Source organism: Myotis lucifugus, unplaced genomic scaffold (genome assembly GCF_000147115.1).
Source record: "Myotis lucifugus unplaced genomic scaffold, Myoluc2.0 scaffold_47, whole genome shotgun sequence".
NCBI lineage: Eukaryota > Metazoa > Chordata > Mammalia > Chiroptera > Vespertilionidae > Myotis > Myotis lucifugus.
Window position 1 is genome coordinate 1,693,716 of NW_005871095.1, and position 27,041 is coordinate 1,720,756.

The following is a 27,041-nucleotide window of genomic DNA, read 5'->3' on the forward strand; positions in this document are numbered from 1 at the left end:
TTTTTATTCAGAGAGGAAGGGGGGGGGGGGGAAGAGATAGAATATCAATGATGAAAATCATTGATTAGCTGCCTCCTACACGCCTCCTACTGGGGATTGAGCCCACAACCCATGCAAGTCCTCTGACGGGAATCCAACCATGACCTCCTGGTTCATAAGTTGACTGAGCTACACTGGTTGGGCTGGGCTGAAATTTTTAAAATGAAGATAGTAGTTCCAGCTCAATCACATGCCATTTGATAACGTGCATAAGTGTGGTCATTAAACTTTTACCACTGTCTAATTCACTGATAGAAAACTCATAATCACCTATCATTCCGAGAACCACTGATGTGGCCAATTATTCACATATTAGTGTCTTTCCTTTAATTTCCTCCTACACAACGCCTTAAGTTTTCTTAGCACAAATCCAAATTTTGTGTATTTCTAAGTGCCTTTCACCTAAAAATTTCAGAGCCACGCAAAGATTATTTTTAAAGTACAAGAGGACATATCATATATTAATATTTAATATGACCCTCATAAAAATGCCTAGGAAGCTTAATAAAATACATTTAATGACAACAGTAAAGAAGGAATTCCAGGTATACTTGACATTCATGACTTGTCCATAAGAGAAAACGTCAGTTCTTTTCAATCAGGCCTCTGACCAAGAAACCCTCCTTTGATAATGTTGATATTGAAATGCATTTGTTATGTTTTTAAAGTAAGTATATTGCCCTAGCTGGTTTGGCTCAGTGGACAGTGTCGGCCTGGAGACTAAAGGGTCCCTGGTTCGATTCCAGTCAAGGGCATGTACCTTGGTTGCGGGCACATCCCCAGTGGAGTGTGTGCAGGAGGCAGCTGATCAATGTTTCTCTCTCATCGATGTTTCTAATTCTCTATCTCTCTCCCTTCCTCTCTGTAAAAAATCAATAAAAAATATTTTTTAAAAAATTAAAAAATATTAAGTAAGTAAATATATGCTTAGAGAAGTCCTAACAAATATAAGTCTCCAAGATAAAAAACTATGACATTAGGGAATAATGGTTTAAAAAGAATGACTTTACATAGGGGATTATAAAGAGTAAGATTTCCTCAAGGACAATAAAGGCTGCAAATATAAATAAATTCAAAGGTGGGGAAGAAATCAGAATTTTAGGCAGTTACAGAGAAGCTGGGTGAGGGGAATATGTAGTTACTATGCCTGATTAGCAATTATTTTATAATAAAAAATTCTATACAACCAAACATGTCTACTTATCATTAAAAAATGGATGTAAATCTGTAAAATATTAGTGAATGTTCCAGGAACATACAACTCACATTACTAATAAGCAGGAGGAAAAGAGCTATCACAATTTTTCTGCTTCAAAGGCTTCCTATTTACTTAAACATCCCATCTATCTACACTAATAAAAGACAAACATGCAAATTGACCATACCTTTGCTACACCGTAAGCCACACCCACCAGCCAATCAGAGCGACTATATGCAAATTAACCCATCCAAGATGGCGGCCGGGAGCCACGGAGCTGGAGCAAGCAGGAGGCTTGGTTGCCCCAATGATGGAGGAAGCCAAGCTTCCTGCCTGCCACGGCCGGCTCTGAGCTCCACTCAAAGCAACAAAGTTTCAATTATAGAAGATAAATAAACCCCAGATACCTGCTTTCAGCCAGCTGTGGCCACAGAGCTGGAGCGAGCAGGAGGCTTGCATTGCCCCTGGCGATGGAGGAAGCCAAGCTTCCCTTCTGCCCGCCCTGGCCTGCTCTGAGCTCCTCTCAAGGCTACAAAGTTTCAATTATAGAAGGTAAATAAATCCCAGAATAAAAAAAGAAAAAGAAAAAAAGGAGAGGCTGGGAGCTTCCGTCGCCGGGAGTGCTTGGCTAGCCTGAAAACGGCCCTTAGCTCCTCACCCAGACTGGCCAGGCACCCCAGTGGGGACCCCCCCACCCTAAAGGGGGCTTGACCAGCCTGCAAACAGCCATCAGCCCCTCACCCAGGCTGGCCAGGCACCCCAGTGGGGACTCCCACCCTGAAGGGGGTGTGACCAGCTGCAGACAGCCATCAGCCCCTCTCCCAGGCTGGCCAGGCACCCCAGTGGGGACCCCCACCCTGAAGGGGGTGTGACCAGCCTGCAAACACCCATCAGCCTCTCACCCAGGCTGGCCAGGCACCCCAGCAGGACCCCCACCCTGATCCGGGACACCCTTCAGGGCAAACCAGCCGGCCCCCCACCCATGCACCAGGCCTCTATCCTATATAATAAAAGGGTAATATGCAAACTGACCCTAACAGCAGACCGACTGGGAATGACTGGTCACTATGACACACACTGACCACCAGGGGGCAGACGCTCAATGCAGGAGCTGCCCCCTGGTGGTCAGTGCGCTCCCACAGGGGGATCTCTGCTCAGCCACAAGCCAGGCTGAGGGCTGCCAGTACAGCGGTGGTGGTGGGAGCCTCTCCCTCCTCCTCAGCAGCGCTAAGGATGTCCGACTGTAGCTTAAGGCCTGCTCCCCACTGGCAAGTGGACATCCCCTGAGGGCTCCCGGGCTGCCAGAGGGATGTCTGACTGCCAGCTTAGGCCCAATCACCCGGGGAGCGGGCCTAAGCCAGCAGGTGGTCATCCCCCGAGGGGTCCCAGACTGCGAGAGGACACAGGCCGGGCTGAAGGACCACCCCCCCAAGTGCACAAATTTTTGTGCACCGGGCCTCTAGTATACATATAAAAGCCTAAGCGACCATTATGACCGGGCGACCAGATGACCGGACGACCAGCTGGTATCTACGACGCGCAGTGACCACCAGGGGGCAGACGCTCAATGCTGTCCCCTGGTGGTCAGTGTGCTCACATAGCCAACCTCCCATGGTCCCTCCCCCCGGCTGGCCAGCCCGCATCGGCCCCAGGGCCAGCTGGCCAACCTCCCGCAGTCCCTCCCCCCGGCCGGCCGGCCCCCATCGCCCTGATCAGGACTGGGCCAGATGGCCAATAGGCCCCAATCGCTGGCCAGACCGAGGCATCCCACCCATGCATGAATTCGTGTACCGGGCCTCTAGTTCTCAAGTAAGGCTTTTTTGTGGTCATGTTCTGTTCGCCATTCATAAAATTTACAAAGGAAATGAATGGCTCATCAGACATAACCTTGATTACGCCACATCTCTACTTGGTGATGCCAACTGCAATTTTGTTAACTTAAAGGTTAGGATAATTTGTAAATAATCCTATAGAATAAAAGCCTAATGCAAATTGTCCACTCGGGCAGTCATTTGACCGCTTGCTATTATGTGTGCTGACCACCAGGAGGCGGCACAGAACATGGTGGGAGTTGGCGATGCAGCGCTGGCAGCAGGCGCTCAGGTGCTGGGTGCCTGCAAGGAGCCCACCCCACACCCTTGCGGCCTCTTCCGGGTGAGCCGGGCGCAGCCGCCGGGACCACGGGGGCTGGTTGGGCTCCCTGTGGGTTCGCACAGGAACTAGTCTGCGAGGCTGGCTGGAAGACAGCGTGTTGCCTGCCTGGCTTCCATATGGTGCTGCTGGGTGGACCAGTGAGGCGTCCGGCAGCACTCACTGCATCTCCACGTGGGGACTCGGGCACTGTGACTCAGGTGGAGGGGGGCACACGGGGACCCAGGGACCCGGGTGCTACCCAGGGCCCAGAAGTCAACTGGCACCTGCCCTTCCATGCCAGACGCTTCGATCACCAGCCAGGCCTAGAGACCATACCCGTGCACCAGGCCTCTAGTATTAAAATATTTTTATTGCACTCCTAGAATTTATATATTAGTATGGCATTCTATTTAATTCAGTTAAGAAAACTAAGATGATTAAAAACCAATTAAAATAGTTACCTGAATATATATGAGTTAGAAACAAACAAAAACATCACAAACCTTCTTGAGAAGACACAATGGGTGGCATGTAATCAGGAATGTATTCTTTTCTTTCCTCTGCATCTTTACTTCCAGGTTGAGGAAACTGGAGTACATTGTTCTTACTAACAGGAAATGAAGGAATTTGATGTGGGAAAGTAACGGGTTCAATATTGTGAATATAGTCTTCTAGTTCATTAAGGCTAACCCCCATAAGTTGGAAAGCTTCACCAACATCATCCAAAATTGGGTCTGTTCGGCCATCTGAAACAAAGTCAAAAGCAAAGCAAATTATTTTAAGAAAGTCCCATGAATATTTAAAACATATTAAGACAAAAATATTAGCTAAATATGTATCAGAATCAAGTATGTTACATATTCAAGACCTAGCTGTCAGAAAAAATGGAATAAACTTTAAATAGAACATAGTATTTAAATATTAGAGAGTTGCATGACTGGTGTGGCTCAGTGGTTGAGCGTCAACCTATGAACCAGGAGGTCAGGTTCAATTCCCCGTCAGGGCACATGTCCAGGTTGCGGGCTCAATCCCCAGTGAGGGGCATGCAAGAAGTAGCCAATCGAAGATTCTCTCACATCATTGATTATTTCTCTCTCTCTCTTCCTTTCCCTTCTGCTCTCTGAAATCAATAAAAACATATTAAAATATATATTAGAAAGTTGATTCTCTTTTAAAATAATATCTTTATTGATATTTTTAGAGTAAGGGAAGAAGGGAGAGAGAGAAAGATACATCGATGTGAGAGTGGAACATCAAACAGCTATCTCCTGCATGCTCCTGACTGGGGATTGAGCCTGCAACCTGGGCATAGGCCCCAACTGGGAATCAAACCAGCAACCTTCTGGTACACAGGATGATGCCCAAGCTACTGAGCCACACCAGCCAGGGCTAGAAAGCTGATTTTTAAAATCAATTTTAAATATGACTTGACACCCAACCAGAATACCACAGACAATTCATACTAACAACCAGTTGGTACGGAACAAAGTTTAGGGAACAGTGGCTGACACAAATTAAATGCCCAATAAATATTATTATTTTTTATTAGATAGCTAGAATGCTGTGCTGACTTGAGTAAATGGCCATTACATTTTCTCTATTATTCAATGATGCATCTCTTAGGGATGCATCTTAGTCATCCCTAAGACAATGACTATGACATAGTTGGCACTCAATAAATACTTGTGGAAAAAAGCTGTGGGACATTTACACTATAAAATACTATGCAGCTATAAAAAAGAGTGATCTCTTACCCTTTGGGACAGCATGGATGGATCTGGAAAATATTTTGCTAAGTGAAATAAGCCAAACTGAGAAAGACAAATATCACATGATCTCACTTATTTGTGGAATCTAATGAGCAAAATGAATTGACCAACAAAATGAAACCCTAAGCATGGAGGCATGGAACAGACGGACATACCTCGATGTGGGGTTGGGGGGACAAGAAGAGATAAACCAAAGAACTTGGGGGAAAGAAGGGAGGAAATGGGAGATATCTATAATACTATCAACAATAACAAATATATTAAAAAATAAATACTTGTTGAATGAATTATACTGCTGAATCAATTTTTTATTTATGTTTATTTATTTATTTTAGAGACGAGGGGAGAAAAAGAGGGAGAGAGATATTGATTTGTTGCTCTACTTATTCATGCGTTCATTGCTTGCTGAATCAATTCTTTAAATCGAAGGAAATTTAGAGAAAGAACTTAGATCATAAAGGTAATTTATATATAAAATTTTTCATGTAATTAAAAGATACCATGTATAAGAGATAAAGATAAAAAGAATACAAGTTAGATATAGTGAGATACTCTTTAGAAAAAGAGTTTCTCCTATGCCTACCCTTAGCAGAACTTAAGGTCTCTCTACATTTTTCAAAGCTTCTATGAAAATTTCAATTCCTAAGTTCCAATACCTTAAGAATTTTGTTTTCTTACTGAAATCACCTATGATTACTTCAAACTTCTATGTCCAAAATTAAATCATGCTATACAATGAAAAAGAATAATTAAAGTTTGTAAAAATTAGATTCATGCTTGCCCACACACATGAGGAAAACTCTGGATGGATATCCAACTGTTAACAGTTTAAGGGGGTGAAACTCCCTTTGGGCCCTGGATTTCAGAATTTCTTCTGTCTATTCCTAAAATCACTATCTCAATATAGTTTCAAGTTCTCCCAACTTGAGTCTTTCTTGCACTTGACCGACAGCACAATATTCTTAAAATATCACTTTCAATGCTGTTCCCCTCCTTAGGAGTATGCAGTGATTTCTACCACACTTTAATTTCTCTGTCTTTTAAGTTCCTCCCTAATCTGATTTCACTGTTTAACATTTCCCTCTAAAATGCTTCAACTGGCTAAATATGTCAAGCAGGCCACCTCACTAGTACTTTTATCATGTTTAATTCCACTTGGGTATCTTAGTTTATGCTTTTCTCTAATCTGGCATGCTCTCCTCTTACAGACAACCATACTTCATAGTTCAACTCAAATGTCATCTTTTCTGTGAAGTAGTCCTGCCCCAGAATCCATAGCCCACAACCACCTCTCCTTTACCTTATTCTTTTTGCATTTACTGCCTACACCATGCAAATATTATAGTATTAGTGCCCTAGCTGGTATTGCTCAGCAGTTAGAGTGTCGTCGGCCCACGCACCAGAGGGTGGAGGGTTCGTTTCCCAGTCAAGGACATGTACCTGGGTTTCGGGTTTGCTCCCCAGCCCTAGTCGGGGTGAATGCAGGAGGCAACCAGTAGATGTGTATGTGTGTCTCTCTCTCCCCTTCCTTCTCTCCAAAAAGCAAAGGAAAAAATATCCTCAGGTGAGGATTAACAAACAAAAAATTATAGTACTGCCCTGCCTGGTTTGGCTCAGTGGATAGAGCATGGGCCTGCGGACCGAAGGGCCCCAGGTTCGATTCCGGTCAAGGGCACATGCCTGGGTTGCGGGCTCTGTCCAACGTGCAGGAGGCAGCCAATCAATGATTCCTTCTCATCATTGATGTTCCTATCTCACTCTTCCTCTTCCTTCTTCTCTGAAGTCAATAAAAACATATTTTAAAAAAATTATAGTACTAGTGCTAAGAGTCATTCTGAAATATTTAGCACCTGATTTCAGCTCATACATATTTTATACATAATACAACATATATAGCCCATGTATGCTTTGACAAATCATTGCCTTAGGGAAATCTAAAAATGCATTATTTGTTGAATTAATAGTAACTTCTGATGCTTGCTTTAACTTGAGAGCATTTTTTTAAAAAGGAATAAATACCATCAGTTTGTTGTTGTTGTCATTTTGACAGCCATGTACAAACCTATGGGCAGGGATTGTGCCTAAGTAATTTAATGTCTCCAAAACCTAGCATAGTGCTTAGTTCATAAGTGGTGCTCAGTAAGTGTTCGTCAAAAAGACAAAAAGGATTTAAAGGAATCGAATATAAGATTGTATAGTAGTAATTTGAGGTTACAGAATTCAAGGTTAAAGTAAGGATAGTAAAGAAAAAAAGAATCTAAAAAAAAGTCTGTAATGAATCAGTATACCAAAAATTGGCATTTTTAAAAATGTCACCAAACCACAATGGAGACTATTGAACCTGATAATTGCATCCCCACTGAAAGCAAGAAAATAAACTACAGAAATTGAGTAATTAGGAAAGGGGTTCACATTAATTCATAACAATAATCACTTAATGACTTTGGAATACCTGGTTACTTGGAGTGCCAGCACATATTCTGTTTCAGTTGTATAAGGCAGCAAAGGTAACTATGTACTCAGGGGATAGTCTGATAACCTAAAGGTATAGTACATCTGTCTTTACTTAGGGAAACTGGTAGCAGTAACATAAATCTGGACTATGCATAACCATAACAATATTCTCAAGGATCATGAAATGGTGGGAGGTAAGAAGGGGAGGAAAAGAAGCAAAAGCCAAGAAGTGTGCTGGTGGTGTACTTTCAAGATAGCAATGAATGAGAGCTATGGGCAGTTTCAAATTTAGATCAGAAGTATCAGTGAAATCAAACATTCAAAAAAATACACACTTTCAAAACTCAAAAAAGTGCAGTGATTACATAGCTATTGTGGTAGTGGGTTATCAGTTCATTCATTTATTCAACAAATAGCTCCTGGGGGGGCCTAGCATGCGAGGTTACAGAATACAAACATTATAAATGTGCTTGCTGGAGAGGAGATAGGACAAGGTGAGAGAGAAACACACATGCGCACAAACCAAGGTGCTACATAACATAACAGAAACATGCACACAGACTCATGAGAGAAGATAACATGAGTTTCCTAAAGCAGGTGTGATAAGTGAATCTCAAAATACAACTGGTGGACCCGGGGGTGAAGGACACTCCAGGAAACAGCATGCCCATAGGAATGGATAGATTACATGTTTCAGAAGAGGCAGGTAAGGTAGCTCAGCAGGACTGCAAACAGGATGGCAGGAGAGCAGGAGGTAAGACAAATGCTCACAGGAGGAACTGTGCATTGTTTAAGAGTTTATGTTTTCAGCCTGTAAACAGCTAAAACACTCTTAAGAATGACACGACCAGATGTGTGTTACGGATACATTATTTTGGCAGCACTACGTCCGCCGGAATGGAAATTGGGCCTAAGAAGTAAAGTGTGTCCACGGGTCTCAATGTCTCAGCCCAGGAGTCACTTTAACAGAACACACTTTCCTGCGAAACACTTCACCCAGTTCTCCAGTTTACTGCCTTAAAAAGCAAGGCCCTGAAATTTACATCAGGGCTCGTTCCCTCTGCAAACAAAACCATCGCATCAAGGAGATGACGAGGTGCAGCTTCTATGAAATGTCCCCCACACGGTAAATACCTCCAGCTAAAGACACTTTCGGGCATTCCCTTAAAACGCCAAACGTCCTGTGTCTCGGGGGGACCCGAGGAACCTTGGAAACTTGTCTCTACTCCCCCGACCACCCTTGGAGAGCCACGAGCAGAACAGATGCAGGAGGAAGTCAGGGGGCGCGTGTTCATTTCGGGGAAAGTTCGCCCGAGTGAACCTGACCCCGCCGGCCTCGGGAAAGAGTCGGGGGAGTCGCTGCCGGGGAACCGAGCAGACACGGCGGGCGAGGCAGAGCCCCTAACGGAGCGAGCGGAGCTGTCAACGCGTCCGCGCCGGGCCAGCCTGGTTCGGAGCGGCCGGCAGACGGAGCGCCTGTGACAACTAGTTGGAGTAGTTCGCAGGCGAGGCAGGGGGAGGACCCGAGGGAAAGGGGCTCTCGGACGCTCCCGAGGTGGCTCTACGCGCGGCCAGACGGACAGGAGACCGCGGGCGAGACCGACGCGCCGTGCTGAGCAGAGGCGAGCGGGAGGGTGTGGAGCTGGGAGCCGACCCGGGGCTCCCGGCTGGAGGCGGGAAGTTAGCGGACGAGGACGAGGCACCAAAAGGATGACTAGAGTTTCCCAGGGACAGTGGAAGCGGAGGGGCGTCAGGGGCCAAGAAGACGCCCGAACTCGGGTAGGGGGTGAAGGGCACCAACACCTCGGAGATGCGGGGAGAGCGATGGGGAGACCGGAGGTGTCACTCGTGACTGTCCGGAGGCAGCCCTCCCGCACCCAGCCCGGTACTCACAGAGCTCAGAGTACCGGTGGCAGCCCCGTCCCAACTGCTGCAGGTAGCGCTGCAGGACGTCCGTGAGGAGGTGGCAGGCGCTGAGTTGCACGGAGTCCCAGCCCAGCGCCTGGCAGATCTGCGCCACCGAGACCCTCAACAACGACCTGGAGTAACTCTCGCACATCCCGCTCCGTGGACTCCACCGCAGCACTTGCTGCCACTTCTCTCCACCGCCACCGCCTAACCTTAGCAGAGCCCCTGATTCATCCTCTAGGGCCCCTGCGGCGGGGAAATCGTTCCCCCCGACCCCTGGCGACCACCTCAAAGCCTCGGCAGCACGGAGCGCGCCAGCCTGAGAGCCGCCATTTTGGGCTCGCTCCGCCTCCCGCTGGATGGTCGCCGGGCGAGGCAGCACTAGCCGAATGCTGAGCGCACCGATGAGGAAGCTCCGCCCCGTTGGAGCAGAGCGATGCTATCGGTATCGACTCTCGAGACTGGAAAGCTGTAGGAGACGTCGTTGCGGAGCGCAGGTGGAAGAAGCAGCCGAAGAGGCAGGTGCTCGGGCCTTCCGGGTGGGGGGTGGATGCTCACTTGGAGAGGAAGGGAGAGGGGACCGTCAGTGGTTTGGGGGCAAAAATCAGGAATGAAGTGAAAATGCGAGTGTTAGAGAGAAGTGGGAAACCGAGTGGTTCGGAGTCAAGGGGCGGGATTTGGGGCGTGGGAACCTAAGTGACCCCCCAAACGCGGATCTCATCCGTTTTGCCTCTGCTCAAAGAAAACAACCTGAGCTTTTCACCATTGTGTAGATTAAATCATGCCCAAGCTGTTTAGCATGCCATTCCGAGCCCTTAACAAGTAGGGTGGGGACTAGGGTGAGACGAGTTAGGCACTGGCCTTGGTGCAAAATTTATGAGGCCCCAGAAATCTAATCAAGGTCAATAACAAGTACCTTAAATCAATGGAGCTGGCAGAGGGTATGGGGCACGTTTGCCTACACCAGAGCCTTCTCCCAGCCTCAGCCGAGTATTACCAGATCTCTCCAATTTGCCAGAAATTGGGATTTTGTGATAGGGGCCTCGATTTTTAAATATTGGGAATACATTTTTAAAATTTTAATTTGCAAGCAAACTAATCCCATGGTTAAGCCAGGTTGTAATGGCTCATTTACTCTGTTTCTTAAATATGCAGAATAAATGTGTGTGTGTGTGTTTTCCCTGCAAGCTTCTTTCCCCTTATTCTCTCCTCTGTATTGTCTCAGTTTCTCTATTCTTATACCTATCACAGTGCATTAAGTATTTGAGTTTATATGCCTCTCCCAATAAATTGTGAATTTCCTAGTGGCTTTACATTACCCCTATAGGGACTATTTCAGGACCTTCAACATAATATATTTTCTTTTTTTTTTAAGTCTTAAAAACCCAATAGCCCTAGACGGTTTGGCTCAATGGATAGAACGTCGGCCTGCGGACTGAAGGGTCCTGGGTTCGATTTCAGTCAAGGGCACATGCAGGGGTTTCAGGTCCAATCCCCAGTAAGGGGTGTGCAAGAGGCAGCCAATCAATGATTTGCTCTCATCACTGATGTTTCTCTCTCTCCCTCTCCTTTCCTCTCTGAAATCAATAAAAATGTTTTTTTAAAAAAACACTATATAACTGAAAATATGGTACTTCAACTAAATGACCATCTGTAGAGAAGGAGCAAGGTGCTAGGTGGCAGGGGTCTATAACATCTTTTTCATTGACTTTTCTGACCCCAAGATTATCAGGGACCTTTTGGATACTAAATGTATGGGCCACTTTAGTCTTCATCTTACTTGACCATTTTGTAATTATTTGATAATGTTGAACACTATCTTCATTTTGAAACTTTGGTACCTTGAATTTCACAATACACCCCTCTCTTGCTGTTCAGTCAGTTCTTCTGGAGCTTCCTTTTATAGCTCTACATTTGATTCCTCTTCATTTGCATGTGTGTGCTTTAACCCCTTAACATTATATTTTGGAAAATTTCAAACCTACAGAAAAACTATAAATAGGTATAAACTTGACCTACATTCATCAGTTGTTAACATTTTGCCATGTTGACTGTGTGCATACACATAACGCATCCCTTTTTCCAGAACAATTTGAAAATACTTGCAAACTTCATGGCATTTAACCCAGAAATAGTTCAGTCTGTATCTTCCCCAAACAAGGACCTGATTATATGTCACAGGTTCAATTCCCTAGAAAAACAGTTCTGAGATGAAATTCAAACTGCAGAAGGTTTATTAAGGAGTGCTTCTGGGACCACCACCTGTGCAAGGGAAAGAGCTTGCAATGCACTTTCCTTTCGCTTTCTTTGTTGTTTTTGTTTTTTAACTTTTCCTTGCAATGCACTTTCAAGGAGGACTTCAGCCAATCCCATAGGGAGCTGAAGCTGGATGGCCCTTCAGCTTTTCCATGAGATGAAACTAGGCGGCTGACCTTTATATTCCTGTGTTGGTAAAAAATATAATGTAAGCCCTCATTGTGTGACTGCTTTCCTGGAAAGGGTGTGTAATCGTAGGCAAAGGTGCTTTCTGCAGCAGATGCAATTCCAAGGAAGGCGGAAGTCCTTCAGTCCTAAGGGGATCTAAGCCGTGCATTACAATATTCCCTCCTGTCTTAGTCTGTTTGGGCTGCCATGACAAAATATAGTCAAAACTCATTTCTCTAATGTCTGCCATCTCAAACAATTCGGTTCTCTACAAAGGTGTTCACAGGAAAAATGTCTCCAATTTTCGACCTGACAGCCCTTTAAAGCTGATACCGCAGCTCTCTTAGGCAACAAACAAAAGAGAGAATGCTTTTGTTGCTGGTGACAATTAGCACAATTTTAAAACATAAAGAGGCCATCCAGAGTGCTAATGTTGCTAAGGGTGTGAAAGTGCTCACAAAACAATAACCACAGGCAATTGAATAGGTAGAAAACTGTTGTTGATTGGATAAAAAGATAAGCAGTTAGCTGGTGATGGCATTTCAGAGGCAGTGATCTATGAAAAATTCTTTTTTTTTAAAATTAACCTTATTGTTGAAAGTCTTACAGATGTCCCCTTTTTCCCCCCATTGACCCCTTCCAGCCCACCCAGGCCTTCACTGCCTTATTGTCTGTGTCCCTGGGTTATGCATATAAGTTCTTTGGTTAATCATTTTCCACTCACCCACCCACCCAGCCCCTGAAAAATTCACTTAAGGCTAGGAGGGGGTGGTTTAAAATTAAGGAATTATTTATAGATTAAACAGTACATTAGACATATACTGTATATATAAGAAAGGTGAAACAAGGGAATCATTTGGGGGTCCGGAATGGATTCACTCAACTTACATCATTTCTAATGGGAAAAAATATTTGGTTTTCAAACAAATTGCTTCTCCAACAGCCTTCTGGAATGAATTAGGTTCAAGAACTGAAGTTCCACTGTACCATAGACTGGGTAACTTATCAACAGAGATTTATTTCTCACAGTTCTGGAGGCTGAAAGTCTGCAATCAACTTCTGTTCTCATATTCACAAGGTGGTTGGGGCCTGGGAGCTCTGTGGGATCTGGTTTATAAGAGCATTAATCCCATTAAAGAGGGCTCCACCCACCTTCATGATCTAATCACATCCTAACAGCTCCACCTTAATACCATCATGCTGGGAGTAAAGATTCCAACATGCATTTTGGCAGTATACAAATATTCAAACCATGGCAACTTTAGTCCACTTCTTGTACCCTTAAATTCACTTCTTGGTATAAATTTGAGGAACAGCTCCTCCTGGTTTGGGAGTTGGAGGTGGGGGGTTGGGGGAGGAAGAGACTCTTTTCCTAGAGAAAAAACAAATAGGAGGGACAGGAGACAGATTACAGCTTCCATTGATCGTCTTCCTCCTCCACTGTTCTAAATTTCTCTCACCAAAGCTAGCACCACTATTGGTCCTCAGTGGCTTACCTAATGGCACCACCCAGACCCTTTCTGCAGGAGGTCTGAGCCCCTGGTTTTTATGCCCTTTTCAGACTGTGGCTGCTAAACCTGTCTGCTGACCATCAACATTAGGCAAGAGGCACCCAACCAGACCACTTGGGTACCAAACATATCTCCTTGCCTTCATTGTGTAACAGCAATGATCAGGGTCGATTACTCCTGCCAACACTGATTCCTCTGCATGCTGTCTCCTGGCCAAAGTGCCCAGGTAATATTTCAGTGGGACTCTGTCTGTCTACCCTGGTGAAAACATCCCCACCCCCCCTTTTGGAAATCAAAACTGTCAACCTGGGGAAGCCAGAGTTGCAGAGACCAGAACAGTTTCCCAACAGGGAAACTGGCTTCCACCTGTGTGTGATCTATCTAACCCAGCAGCACAGACACATAAGTCATTGACTTAGTGTATGTGGGATACTGGGGGACTTAGCCTGTGAGCTAGTGTTTTAGTTGTGCCTTCAAAGGGTGTTCCCCTGCACTGTCAGACTCACAGCTCTAGTGGTCTATCTGTTATGACCAAATTTCCACAATCGTGTGCCCACTCCCAACCTCCTTTGTTGTAAAATGGCTCCCTTGCTCTGACACAGCAATACAGGACACCAGTACATCAAACACCATAAGCAGGAAAGGCAAATCTATATCCATAAATCCAGAACATGTGCCTATTCCTGTCAACACAAATGGCTGCTTTTTCTAGGAAGAGCACTGTGGTCCACTTGCTAAGTAGTTGGTTGGTCTCCTTAGAGTGTATTTACTTTGCTAGGGTGCTATAACAAAATGGCACAGACTTAGGGGCTTAAACACTTATTTTCACACAGTTGTGAAGGCTGTTAAGTTCAAGATTGGTGTTATCACAATGGATTTCCTTAGTCCTCCTCTCTCCTTGGCTTGAAGCCACTTTTATTTCTGAAACTTTGTGATGTTCTTCTCTGAAAGCTTTTATGATGATCTTGAATGAGCATCCTTGGACAAGTCTTTATAGTATGAGTACTTCTGTAGACTAGACCAGTGGTCGGCAAACTCATTAGTAGACTAGACCAGAGGTCGGCATACAACGACTGAAATTTCTTTTGAGAGCCAAATTTTTTAAACTTAAACTATATAAGTAGGTACATTGTTATTATCTTAATTAGGGTACTCCTAAGCTGGCCTTTGCTAAAAACATCCTCAATCTGAGGGGTCGACCTCAGCGAACGTAACCCCACTTCTTCTAACGCCAATTCTTCAAAATAGACTGTCCCAGGCTGAAAACCGACTTCTGCGCATGGGCCACGAAGTTTCAATTGCACTGTACGTGCGCGCCCGCACGTGGTGTTTTGTGGAAGAGCCACACTCAAGGGGCCAAAGAGCCGCATGTGGCTCGCGAGCCACGGTTTGCCGACCACTGGACTAGACTATTAGAAGTGGAAATGACTCAAACTATGTATATTTTGAAATTTAATAGACACTGCCAAATCACTCTCAAAAAGATGGTAAACTTGCACTAACAGCGTATGAGATTGATTCCTCCTACTGTAAAACTTTATCTTTTTAAAAAAACATTTACCATTTAAACCATTTAAAAAATTTTTTGTTATGTTTTTATTGATTTCAGAGAGGGGGAGGGGAGGAATAGACACATCAATTATGAGAATGATCAACTGCCTCCTGCATGCCCCCTTTTGGGGATCAAGCCTGCAACCCTAGCATTTGCCCTGACGCGAGTTAAACCCACCAGCCAGGCAACTTTTTCCGTCTTTAGTCTTTAACAATGTGACGGATAAAAAGGACAATTGACTGCTAATTCACTGCCCATTTTTAAAACTGACTTTTTTTCATTGAAATGGGATTTCTTAGTATATCAATGACATACACTCCTTTAAATCATCACCCGAGGGTATGTTTATTTGATTTTAGAGAGCAGGAGAGAAACATTTACCGGTTGCTTCCCAGATGCACCCCAACTGGGGATCGAACCCGAAACTTAGGTATATGCCGACTAGGAATGGAACCCACAGCCTTTTGGTGTACAGAAACACACTCCAACCAAATGAACACACCAGCCAGGGCAGTGACAAATACTTCTATCATTAGAGAAGTTTGTCTTACTGCTGTTCGATAAGAATGCACGATCCTTTTTTCTACTCTTTTTCTTTAAAAAACATATATATATAATTTGTTTTATGATTTCTGAGAGGGAGAAACATCAATACATCAATGATGATAATCATTGACCAGTGGCCTCCTGCACACTCCACATAGTGGATCTAGCCTACAACCCAGGCTTGTGCCCTGAACAGGAAATTGAGCCATAACCTCCTGGTTCATAGATTGATGCTCAACCACTGAGCCACACTATATGTATTTTAATGTTTATCTAAAACTCAAGAGAATGGGTTTTATATTTTATTTTTTATTGTTCTGTAGTCTTTTTGGAAATTACAGGGGTGGGCAAAAGTTTACAGTTGTTCATATGGAAAGAAGACAAATATACAATAAATAAATAATAATATAAGAATAAACGTTTGCCCTAGCTGGTTTGGCTCGGTGGATAGAGTGTCAGCCTGTGGACTGAAGGGTCCCAGGCTCGATTCTGGTCAAGGGCACATGCCTGGGTTGTGGTCTTGGTCCCCAGTGGGGGGGCGTGCAGGAGGCAGCCGATCAGTGATTCTTATCATTGATGTTTCTCTCTCTCTCTCCCTCTCCCCTCCTCCCTGAAATCAATAAAAAATATTTAAAGAGTAAACTTTTGCGCACTCATAACTGTCAAACTACTTCTGCCCACCACTCTATATATTATTGTTGTAAGAAAATAATCACACACTAAGTTCCCTATTTTAAACAAATAGGGGGGAAAACCTGGAGATTCTGGCATGGCCATCTCACTGCATGTAATCAGGTAGGCATCCAATCTTTTTTTTTTTTTTTAATATGTATAATTGATTTCAGAGAGGAAGGGAGAGGGAGAGATAGAAACATCAATGATGAGAGAGAATCATTGATCTGCTGCCTCCTGCACGCCCCCTATTGGAGATCAAGCCTGAAACCTGGGCATGTGCCCTTGACTGGAATCAAACCCAGGACCCTTCAGTCCACAGGTCGACGCTCTATCATCTGAGCCAAACCAGCTAGGGTGGCATCCAATCTTAATGGTTATCTAAATGTGACTATAGAATTAATATCATATGGAAATGTTTCTCAGTGCTTACAAAATATATTTAAAAATTTATTAGGCTAAGTGTATGCCTGGAATTCTATATCCCATATATGAGAAACAGCGGATGACTGCAATCACATTTTTACTTCATTGTGTTGGCTGCTCTTTGACAGTGCAAAAGGATGGAAGCCGGGCTGAGGTGTGGTCTGTGGCCTCTTCCTTCCACCCTGACCCCAAAGAGGCCAGATGTTTTAAGATTGTTTCAGAAAGCCTTTTCAATTTTCAAAAAAATTTAATAGCATATTAACATTAAGTTTTAAGTATTTTAACATGTCATTTTGAAAACTATATTATTCTTATATACTAAGTAAAGACAGTGAAATCAAACTTCATTTTAAGTTGTTTATTGTAAGATAATTTACAAATATCTTGCTGTCTTTAGTAATTTAAACAATAGACCAATAATTTCTTCTGACCAGGACAGCAGTAAGCTAAAAACAAAATCAGCTGGCCGATTTTCCTTCTTTACCTGAAAAACAAAGTACAGAACAAATAAAAACCAAGCAATATTTTTGGAAAAAATAATGGTATCAAAAGATAATAGAGGGACTGTCACTTGTATGTTACTGTTCAAATGACATGTGTTTTTGTCTATTCTTTATTAGCTTAGTAGTTTCATGCTATGTATGCTCCATAACCAACCTATTGCCTATGAGAAACATGTAGGATAATGTATGCAAAGCCACTGTTACAAGTTTATGTTATTTTTCTATCTTGTTTTATATGTATGTTATATAACATTCAAAAAGAATTTCTTGATTGAAAAGATACAAAATCTACAATTTTGATAATTATAAATTGCCAATTGTTTTGCAGTATTTTATTATATCAGGTGTCTTGTCGTTTTTTGGTGTTTTTTTTTTTTAGTTATGAATGAATATATTAGATAATTTTGGGTTTTAGTTGAAATTTTATGTAGCTTGCATTTTAAGTTTTTGGTTCTTTGTAGTTTCTATTAACCCATGTCATCATTTAATAAGTGTTATAATACCAACCTACCAAAAGATTTAAAGAATTTTTACATAATAAAATGTTCCTCTATAAAATTTGGTTCTCAAATTTTGGCCTGGGGGCCCTTTCATGGGGTTCATGGGGGCAAGACCATTTTCATAATGTTATTTGCCTGTTTTAGTTTCATTCTCACGAGTACATGGTAGAGTTTTCCAGTGTGTGATATCCAAATGGAATGAATACAGAAATAGATGGGAATCTTGCTATATTTTTGTTGTCAGACATTCAGGGGTCCTGAGATCATAAAGCTTGAGAACCACCACTCTTCATCAATCTATATTTAATATCTCAAAATAATGCTAATTCTCTTTCCTTAAAGTTTACTTAACAAAGCTAAGAAAAAGCCCCCCAGCATTATACACATGCTTCCATAAGTTAGCTGCTACAGTAAACAGGCCTAGCAACCTAAACCTCAACAGTGTCACTGTTGCTAAATTAGCTTCAGTTCTAACTGCCTTGGTTTCTTTTCTGAAAGGGTATGGGGAGAGTGTGTGAAATATTACCACTTTACCTCTTGTCTGAGGACGAAACTTGATTTTCATTAATCCCTGGTTATTGTATTAGAAAAAAAAGACAAACACAAACAAGCTGGTCAACAAGCAGTCCATGCTAGTTAATCATGTACACTTGCCAACTAAAAATGTCTATTTCCTCATTTGCTACCTTGAGGATATCACATACTTACCAATATATTCCTTTAAAACAGAGTCAATGATTACTATAAAAATGTTATAGATCTCAATCTGGTTATAAGCAATAAAACCATATTCATGCAAATAGGCAAGACTGTGAAAGTATAATTAAAATCACAATTTTTCTATAAAAAATAAAATGCAATATATTATAAATTTTAGGCTGACAACTAATAAATACTTGGCACCTCAAATACTGTGGTTTATTCATGCTTTATATTTTATTACTACAGAGCCAAAAGTGTTTGTGTTAAATATTAAAGTCTTCAACTAGAATAACCAATAGGTTAGAAAGCATGCAAATCCATAAACAATTCAACCCTGAGACCACAGAGCTAACTTTTTATAAAGGATGTGGGCAACCTCTAGAAAGCGAAAATTTAGTAACTTCCAGTTTTTAGAATTCTTTTTTAAAATCTGTTTTATGTCCCAATCTCCTCCTCATTTTCCTTGATTTGCTACTGTGTAGTCAGGTTTACCACATTTCTAATCCAGAAAGACCCTAATCTACAATTCTGTAGAAGTTATAATCTCACACTTTATTCCTGGTTTTCCTTTTTCAAGAGCAAAAAAAGAACCTTGGTTCTCTAGCTCTCACAAGCCCCCTGAACCTTCAGAATGCAGTCTTTCTTCCAGGGCTTCCCAAATTTGCCATTCAAGAAGCAATCAACTTAGCATTAGCTAAGACATATAACAAGGAGGACAATGAGTAATAAAATTATTTAATCCTTGGATTAGTCCCCATGTTCTAGATGACAAAATTGAGTTGCAGAGAGTATCTTAACCAAGTTTATCAAGACAGTAAGTAGCAGGGCCACTCATTGCACTGTAATCTATGATGGTAATAGAACATTAGTGAGCAGGCTGAGTGATAGGTGAGTCTTAAGATAGCAAAGCTGATGGATCCAACTAATGGTCTCAATTAGTTTTACTTGTGTCTCTGGCATTCTGCCCAGATTCTAGCCTTGAGACAATACTTAAAGACCAATTTAAATTTCACCTTAGTGATGAACCTTTCCTCAATTCTTAAATGTTTTCACGTACTCAACAAAATGTTATTTCTCCCTCTTCTGAACTTCCAGTTCTTAATATACTTATGGCATGTCAATCATTCACTCAACCACCATTTATTGAGGAAGTACATGCCAGGTGATGGGCCTATAAAAGTAAGATAGTCCTTCCCAAGCCACAAGAGCACACACAAAAAAAGGTAATTCCTAATAATGTTAAGTGCTGATAAAGGGAAGCACAAGATGCTGAAGAAGGGTACCCCACCCAAACTATGCAAGAGAGTTTCCTGGAGGAAAAGATTCCCCCAGCTCAGTTAGGAAGGATAAACAGGACTCTGTCAGATGAAGAACCAAACGTGCAAGGGGAAGAAAAGAGTGGCACTTGAGGCAAAGGCATATGCCACTTTAAAGGTAAAAGAGCATGATATGTTTGCAGAACTACAAGTACATCAATGTGGCTAAAGTTCCAGGAAAGTGAGAAATGGTAGTGGTAAGAGACTAGACTAAGAGAGTGTCGGTGTCCAGAAACTATAGGTTCACACTTATCAAACTAAGCTGTTTCTGTAGGATGGCACTGAGAGAATGGCTCTATTAACTTAGTCATACTACTTTGTCAAATCTTTTCTATAAAGGGCTAAACAGTAAATATTTTAGGTTTTGTGGGTCACAGTCTCTTTTTATAATCCTTTAAAAATATGAAAACCATTCTTAGCACTAGACCTCAGTTTGCTAACTTCCATTCTACTGCAATTTCAAATATGTCTTCCCTGTTAAGGCGGTGAGCTCTTTAATGGCAAACACTAACTACTACATCCTCAGTGCCTAGCATAGGGGCTAGTACTGAAGAGGCTCTCAAAAAAAATTTTTCAATTCAGGAGAGAAATCACAAGAATCTGCATTAAGTGGGCATACAGGGAAAAGAGCCATGGGCTATTTAGAAAGTAAAATTTAGAGAACTTGCTGACCAATTAGTAGGAGGGGATAAAGAATAATTCAAGGACAACTTACTACACATTTTATCCTTCATCACAATTATCTGCATATTTTTATCCTATTAGAAAATAAATGCCTTGAAAGGAAGGATCACATCTTTTAACAACTGTACTTTGCATATAGTGAGGGTGCAATTTGATAATGTTTTGAATAGAATTCCTATGATCTTAACCCTGGTTTCACATTAATATTTTCTCAAGGAAAGTGGTATACTATTTTATGGTACTGATACAGAAATCTTAATAATTTGAAAAGTCCCAAACCCTACTACCATCCAATGATTTATACGTAAAACCAAACCCAAAACCAGTCCTGTAATTCAGAAAGCTTGGTTTGTAATGTTTTAAGTTCCAAAGACAGATTTTATAAATGATACTAAATTGTCCACATCCTTATTCCTAATGCTTTATTTAGAAAGTGAAAGTTAGCAATATGATGATTTCTAAAAGAAAAAACTAAGCCTAAAACAATCAGAATAAACTAGAGATTCCATTTTCACCAAATAAGGATACAAGATTAAGCAATGGGTCATTTCATCTTTAACAGCCAAACCAAACCAGAAAACTTAAAGCTAGCAGACATACAAATATGAGAACAAAAACTCTCTGAAGGCAATCTACAAGTACTTACAGAGCTGCAGCACCAGAGATGATTTCAATCAACTCCTTTGTGATGACAGCTTGGCGGGTGCGGTTGAAGGTCAAAGTCAATTTGTCAATCATTTCAGCTACACGCAAAACAAAAAGATTAGACAACAAAATCTAAAAACTAGAAAGGAATAACTGCATTAATTTATTCATAGATATATGTTGTTTAATTTACCCATAAGATTTTGGGAGGGTTTTTTTGGTTTTTGGTTTTTGTTTTTTTGGGGGGAGGGTGGGGAAGGGGGTTTGGACCAAAATTGGCCCCCCAAAATTTCAAGAAGGTGTTTTTAAATCTTTCATGGGATCCCTTTTCCAAGTATTTGCAAACTTAATGCCTACCAAGTAAGATATACTTCCTTCAAGGCAAAGAGTATTCTATCTTTTCAGATGAGAAGAAAGAGATAAATATTTGGTCAAAAACTTCACAAAACCAGTAGTAGAGCCGAGGACTAGGTCCTAGCTCTCTTGTTTCCTGATTTACTTAAAGAATGGTCATGTTTTTGATATGAGGGTCTTCATGCTACTCTGCAGCAAAATTTTCTCAGAAAACTACTGTGTGCTTACAAGCATTCTTGCTTGCATTGTCCATGGCCGTCATCCTGGCACTTTGCTCACTCGTGGTGGACTCCTTCAGAGAATAGTAGATGATGTTGGCCAGAGTGTATTCCTGATAATTCTGCAGCACGTCAGCATCAATGTCATCATAGATACTCATGCTCTCTGTTAAAGCAAGTGATAAATATCTCTGAAGCAATAAAGCACAAAGACTAATTTAATCACAGTAGTTTACTATTATAAAAATCCTCTATAACTACAGAGAGGAAATAAGTGTAGGACAGGTCAAAAGACTCAGTTCTAATAGTTTCATCTATTTCCACACTGAAGATTTTCAGCAAAGTGTGTAAACAAAGCACTGGATATTTTTAAAAATTTTTACATTTCATGGTCATGAAGTTGTCATGATAGCATCTGACTGAGCACAAAGCCAGCACACAATAAATGATTTGGGTTTTTTTTTTTCTTTTCCAATAAAGAAATTAAGAACAGAAACTATATAATATAATACAAAAATCTCAATTCAACCTTTTGATTATTGGAGAAATCAGCAAGTGTCAGTCAGGAAAATGAGAGCAGGCAAATGTTTCCAAGAATATGGAAGAGTGGGAGAAATAAGAGGCTTATAGAAATTTTAGTAATCATGTTGCAGAAATTTAGCAGCACACTTCAAAATTCATCCATTAGGGGGAAGTGGTGAAATAGTGCTGTTTTATCAAACTTAAGATATTACAGATTATAACCCATATTTGATGCAACCATTAAGAAACCATTAAGAAAGAAAATAGCATAGCCAATTAAAAATGACATGCCACTGACTGGGAGAAGCATCCCAATTTCAGAAATATTAAAATGCAAAAAAGTGTACATCTTAGAATAGATGAAACATGATACACAAAAGGTGAAAATGCCTTAGGAATATAAGAACAGTTCCAGAATATTGTTTCTACAATGCTCCATTGAACAATGGTGACTTTATTCAAACAATAAAATGAGAATTTACTGGGACAATATAAATAAGTTGTGAACACTGTTCAAATCTCTATTCTAGACTTTCATATTGTACTGGAGTTTGATAGTTTGCATACATAGACTGCAAAGCCAATTTCTGTGCCCTGAGGACAGAAAACATATAAAATGACTGCCCTCAATAGCCATTTGTTGAATTAATGAAGGAATGGAGTAAGAGTTGTCAATGCATGGATTAATGCATCATGGAACCCATTAATAGATGGTGATAGAAACAACCCAATATCATTTTACTACTGCTGAAACAGGCCATTCTGACATATACTATTTTCCTAAATGAACAAATCTCTCCTTTTATGTGGTAAAATACTTGTCATACGAAAACTACTTACCAGCCGTTGCAATGGTATTAAGAGAAAAGATGGGTTTTTCTTCTGTCTTGTACGAGATGACAGACCTAAAAAGGACAAAAACAAATGTAAATTTCAAAATAACTTTTAAACTGTTAAATATTTACTTATCCTAATATATAAAAACCTAGGGGCCCTAACTGGTTTGGCTCAGTGGATAGAGCATTCGCCTGCGAACGGAAGGGTCAAAGGTTCAATTCCGGTCAAGGGCATGTACCTTGCTTGCAGGCATATCCCCAGTAGGGAGTGTGCAGGAGGCAGCTGATAGATGTTTCTCTCTTATCGATGTTTCTAGCTCTCTTTCTCTTTCCCTCTCCCTTTCCCTTCCTCTCGGTAAAAAATCAAAAAAATATATTTTAAAAAACAAAACAAAACCCAGGGTCCATAACATCCAAAACGACCGAAGGCTCAAACGACTGGAAGCCAGTCCTAGGTTGCCGTGGCAACCTAGCACTGACTGCCACACTGCAGGTGCCACAATCCAACACTGACTGCCGAGGGGGCTGCGGATCAGGCCCGAAGAGAGGCCTGGAGGGAGAAGCAGGGTCTGATCCGTAGCCTCCGTGACAGCTGTTGATCAGCCCTTGCCTCTCTCTTTCTCTTGGGCCCTGGCCAGCAGCCGCACCATTTTCTCTTGGGCCTCCACTGGGGCTTCTGATCAGCCCTGCCACTCTGATCAGGCCCGTTGATGGGCCTGGAGACGCTGACTGGCATAGAAACTGACCAATCAGAACCAATTCTGGGTGAAGTGCGAGGAGCCAATGGCTTCGTAGGAGGCAGAGCTTTTGACGCTGACTGGTATAGAGACCGAAAAATCAGAACCAAATCTGGGTGAACTGCAAGGAGCCAATGGCTGCCTAGGAGGCGGAGCTTTTGACACTGACTGGCACAGAAACCGACCATAACCTAATCTGGGTGAACTGCGAAGGCAGAACCGAAGGTGGGGGCTGAGGAGGGGTTTTAAGGGCAACAGCTGTTTGGTGTAAGGTGTAAGAAAGTGGTTCAATTTTTTAATGACCGGTTTGGCAGTATAGTGCATATGGCTGGCTATCAGTCTGGATATAGACAGTATTTTTGTCTGCCAAGAGCATCTCCTCCTGATGAAAAAGGCTCCCCACCCCCCCACCCCCATTTAAGCAATCCTATCCTATATAATCTATTTATACTACTAAAAGGGTAATATGCTAATTAGACAGGGTCAACTGGCCATCTTCCGGACGTCCAACTTCCTTCCAGACAAAGCCATGGTGGTGGGGGTCAAGGCAGAGGCCGTTAGGGGCGATCAGGCCAGCAGGGGAGGGCGTTGGGGGTGAGATCAGGCCGGCAGGGGAGGGCAGTTGGAGGCGAGATCAGGCTGGCAGGGGAGGGCAGTTGGAGGCAAGATCAGGCCAGCAGGGGAGGGCAGTTAGGGGCGATCAAGCAGGCAGGCAGAGGCAGTTAGGGGCAACCAGGCAGGCAGAGGCAGTTAGGGGCAATCAGACAGGCAGTCAGGTGAGCGGTTAGGAGCCAGCGGTCCCAGATTGTGAGAGGGATGTCCGACCACTGGTAGGACATCTTCCAAGGGGTCCCCATTTGGAGAGGGTGCAGGCTGGGCTGAGGGAACCCCACCCAACCCCTGTGCATGAATTTTGTGCACCAGGCCACTAGTTTTAAAATATTAACATAAATAAGCTTTGATTTCTAAAATTTCATAAATAAGCTTTGATTTCTTGCCTGAATCGATTAAAAATGATAGATCCTTCATCAAAATCATATCCAGAATTTAGTAGTTCCAGGGCAATGACTGATGCATCTCCAAAAGTAGGGGGTTTTCTTCCCACTTCTTTGAATGTCACCAGAAAATGGTCAGAATGAGTCCTACAAGAAAATCAAGAGAGCACATAAGATACTTTAATGGAATTATTCTTCTAAAAGAACATAGGGAAGAAAGAAGAAATCCCTATGGATCAAGATTTTTGGAGGGACTGGGGGTGTTCACTGAATCACGTTGTTCCATACACTATCATGGTTATTCCTTTCTCTCAGCACCTACAAAGAGACTAATAACCAGGCCTTTCTTGTTTTATTTCTCTACACCCGTGGTCAGCAAACTGCGGCTCGCGAGCCACATGCGGCTTTTTGGCCCCTTGAGTGTGGCTCTTCCTAAGCCTTAGGAGTACCCTAATTAAGTTAATAACAATGTACCTACCTATATAGTTTAAGTTTAAAAAATTTGCCTCTCAAAAGAAATTTCAATCATTGTACTGTTGATATTTGGCTCTGTTGACTAATGAGTTTGCCGACCACTGCTCTACACCTTTGTTTTTCTCCTTCCAATCCTAATTAACTATTGTTCATTCTGACATTTCCAGACTGTGATAGCTTCTTAGATTCAGTCCTGATGTTTAAAAAGGTCAATAGCGCCCTAACCGGTTTGGTTCAGTGGATAGAGTGTCGGCCTGCGGACTCAAGGGTCCCAGGTTCAATTCCGGTCAAGGGCATGTACCTTGGTTGTGGGCACATCCCCGGTGAGGAGTGTGCAGGAGGCAGCTGATCGATGTTTCTCTCTCATTGATGTTTCTAACTCTCTGTCCCTCTCCCTTCCTCTCTGTAAAAAAAACAATAAAATATTTTTTTTTTAAAGAAATAAAAAGGTCAACAGCTTTTAATATTCCCATTGCATTCCATTTATGGTTTGGATAAAAAAGCTAAACACAAGTAGAAAAGGAGGGAAATCTATATATTCTAATATATGCTGGAAAAAATAAAAACAAAACATAAGCCTGAGTACAAAAACTAGCAGAGAAATTTCCATTTATTCATGCACGCTCCTTTTTAAAGATAAATAATATATATTTAATTTACCTATGAAGTATACCCCTAAGTTTATCACCAACTCCAACAATCTTAACTTCTTTCCCGGCTGCTGTGAGTGTAGCCACCTCATTTTTCATCTGTTTAGCAACCGAGGAATGGATAGCACCACAAAGCCCTCTATCTGAGGACACACCGATAAGGAGGTGTTTCTTCTTGTCTTCAGGCACCTTAATATCAGCCTTTTCATACAGAGCTTAAAAACAAACGACAAAAAAAACCCAAGAATTTATATATGTAATTCATACTAAATATAATAATCCCTAATTTACAAAAGAGCTGGCTGTTTTAAAAATGATGCATTTAAATTTAGGTGGCATTTGATTAATATAACCAAAACAGCCTGTGTATTTATTCCATTTATAATCAAGATGAAAACCACAAAGGTTTAAATCTCTATACAGTATGACAAAGGTTCCTAAGGGTGCATTAATGGCCACTTTATCTTAAATACTGACTAAAAGAAATCTCTGGTACAAAGAGACTAGAATTACAGAGGTAACAACTTATTTAGATATCAGACTTCTAAATAATGCAAATCCTCAGTATACAACCAAAAAAGGCAAATATTTACTAAGCTGCTTATATAATCTGCATATCAAGCAAGCTCTTATAAAAACTGCTGATGTTAAAGTAATGTTGCCACTTCATTTTCGGGATTACTTTAACAACCTCACTTTGTTGGTCTAATTTTCCAAGAAGCAGAGACCAAGAGAGGATTCAGTGGGATGAAATATACATGGACTTTACTAGGAGATATGCCTATGAGAGAAAACAGGAAGTCAGAAGAGTCATCATACCATGCATGATGCAGGTCTGAGCCTTGGGAAGAAAGGTTGGGTGGAAGCTTCCCAATGCAATTTAAGGGAAGCTTAACAAGGCTGCTGGGAACCTCAGGTCTCCCAAGAACATGCCTGCCTGTATCCAGTCTGTGCTCAGGTGCTGGCTAGGAGCAGGCCATTGAAAGCATGGCTGGATGCAAATGGAGGATGGATTTCAACAGTTGGTGCTCACTGTAATTGCAAGGTGCAACTTTATGGCTGACACATTTACCCATTTCAACAAAATTCTTGTTACTACTATTTTTTTCAGTATTGATTTTCAAATTTCAATACCTGAGACCCTCCACAAAAAGCAAAGAGCAGTGCCCTAGCCAGGTAGGTCAGCTGGTTAGAGCGTTGTACTAGTCAGGGCACATACAAGAATCAACCAATGGACTGGCTAGGTGGCTCTGTGCTTTAGGTCAACCTATGA

General features: G+C 42.0%; 2 protein-coding genes across 6 annotated transcripts in view; both read right to left on the minus strand.

The window, feature by feature from the left end:
- Positions 1-9,853, minus strand: part of TAF3 (TATA-box binding protein associated factor 3) — a 186,706-nt gene extending 176,853 nt beyond the window's left edge. The window contains exons 1-2 of the mRNA XM_006088402.3: positions 9,487-9,853; positions 3,874-4,116 (exon numbers count right to left, since the gene is read on the minus strand). Coding sequence (XP_006088464.1) covers positions 3,874-4,116; positions 9,487-9,652 — 409 coding nt within the window. The 5' untranslated portion in view covers positions 9,653-9,853. The remainder of the gene's footprint in view (positions 1-3,873; positions 4,117-9,486) is intronic.
- Positions 9,854-16,975: 7,122 nt separating this feature from the next.
- Positions 16,976-27,041, minus strand: part of ATP5F1C (ATP synthase F1 subunit gamma) — a 23,093-nt gene continuing 13,027 nt past the window's right edge. The window contains exons 4-10 of one of the 5 annotated variants that reach the window (XM_014455522.2): positions 25,779-25,983; positions 24,648-24,791; positions 22,917-22,981; positions 21,565-21,720; positions 20,984-21,080; positions 18,170-18,206; positions 16,976-17,116 (exon numbers count right to left, since the gene is read on the minus strand). In XM_014455522.2, coding sequence (XP_014311008.1) covers positions 18,200-18,206; positions 20,984-21,080; positions 21,565-21,720; positions 22,917-22,981; positions 24,648-24,791; positions 25,779-25,983 — 674 coding nt within the window. In that variant the 3' untranslated portion in view covers positions 16,976-17,116; positions 18,170-18,199. The remainder of the gene's footprint in view (positions 17,117-18,169; positions 18,207-20,983; positions 21,081-21,564; positions 21,721-22,916; positions 22,982-24,647; positions 24,792-25,778; positions 25,984-27,041) is intronic. The other 4 variants (XM_006088403.3, XM_023753557.1, XM_014455523.2 and 1 more) reach the window with 4 other exon arrangements.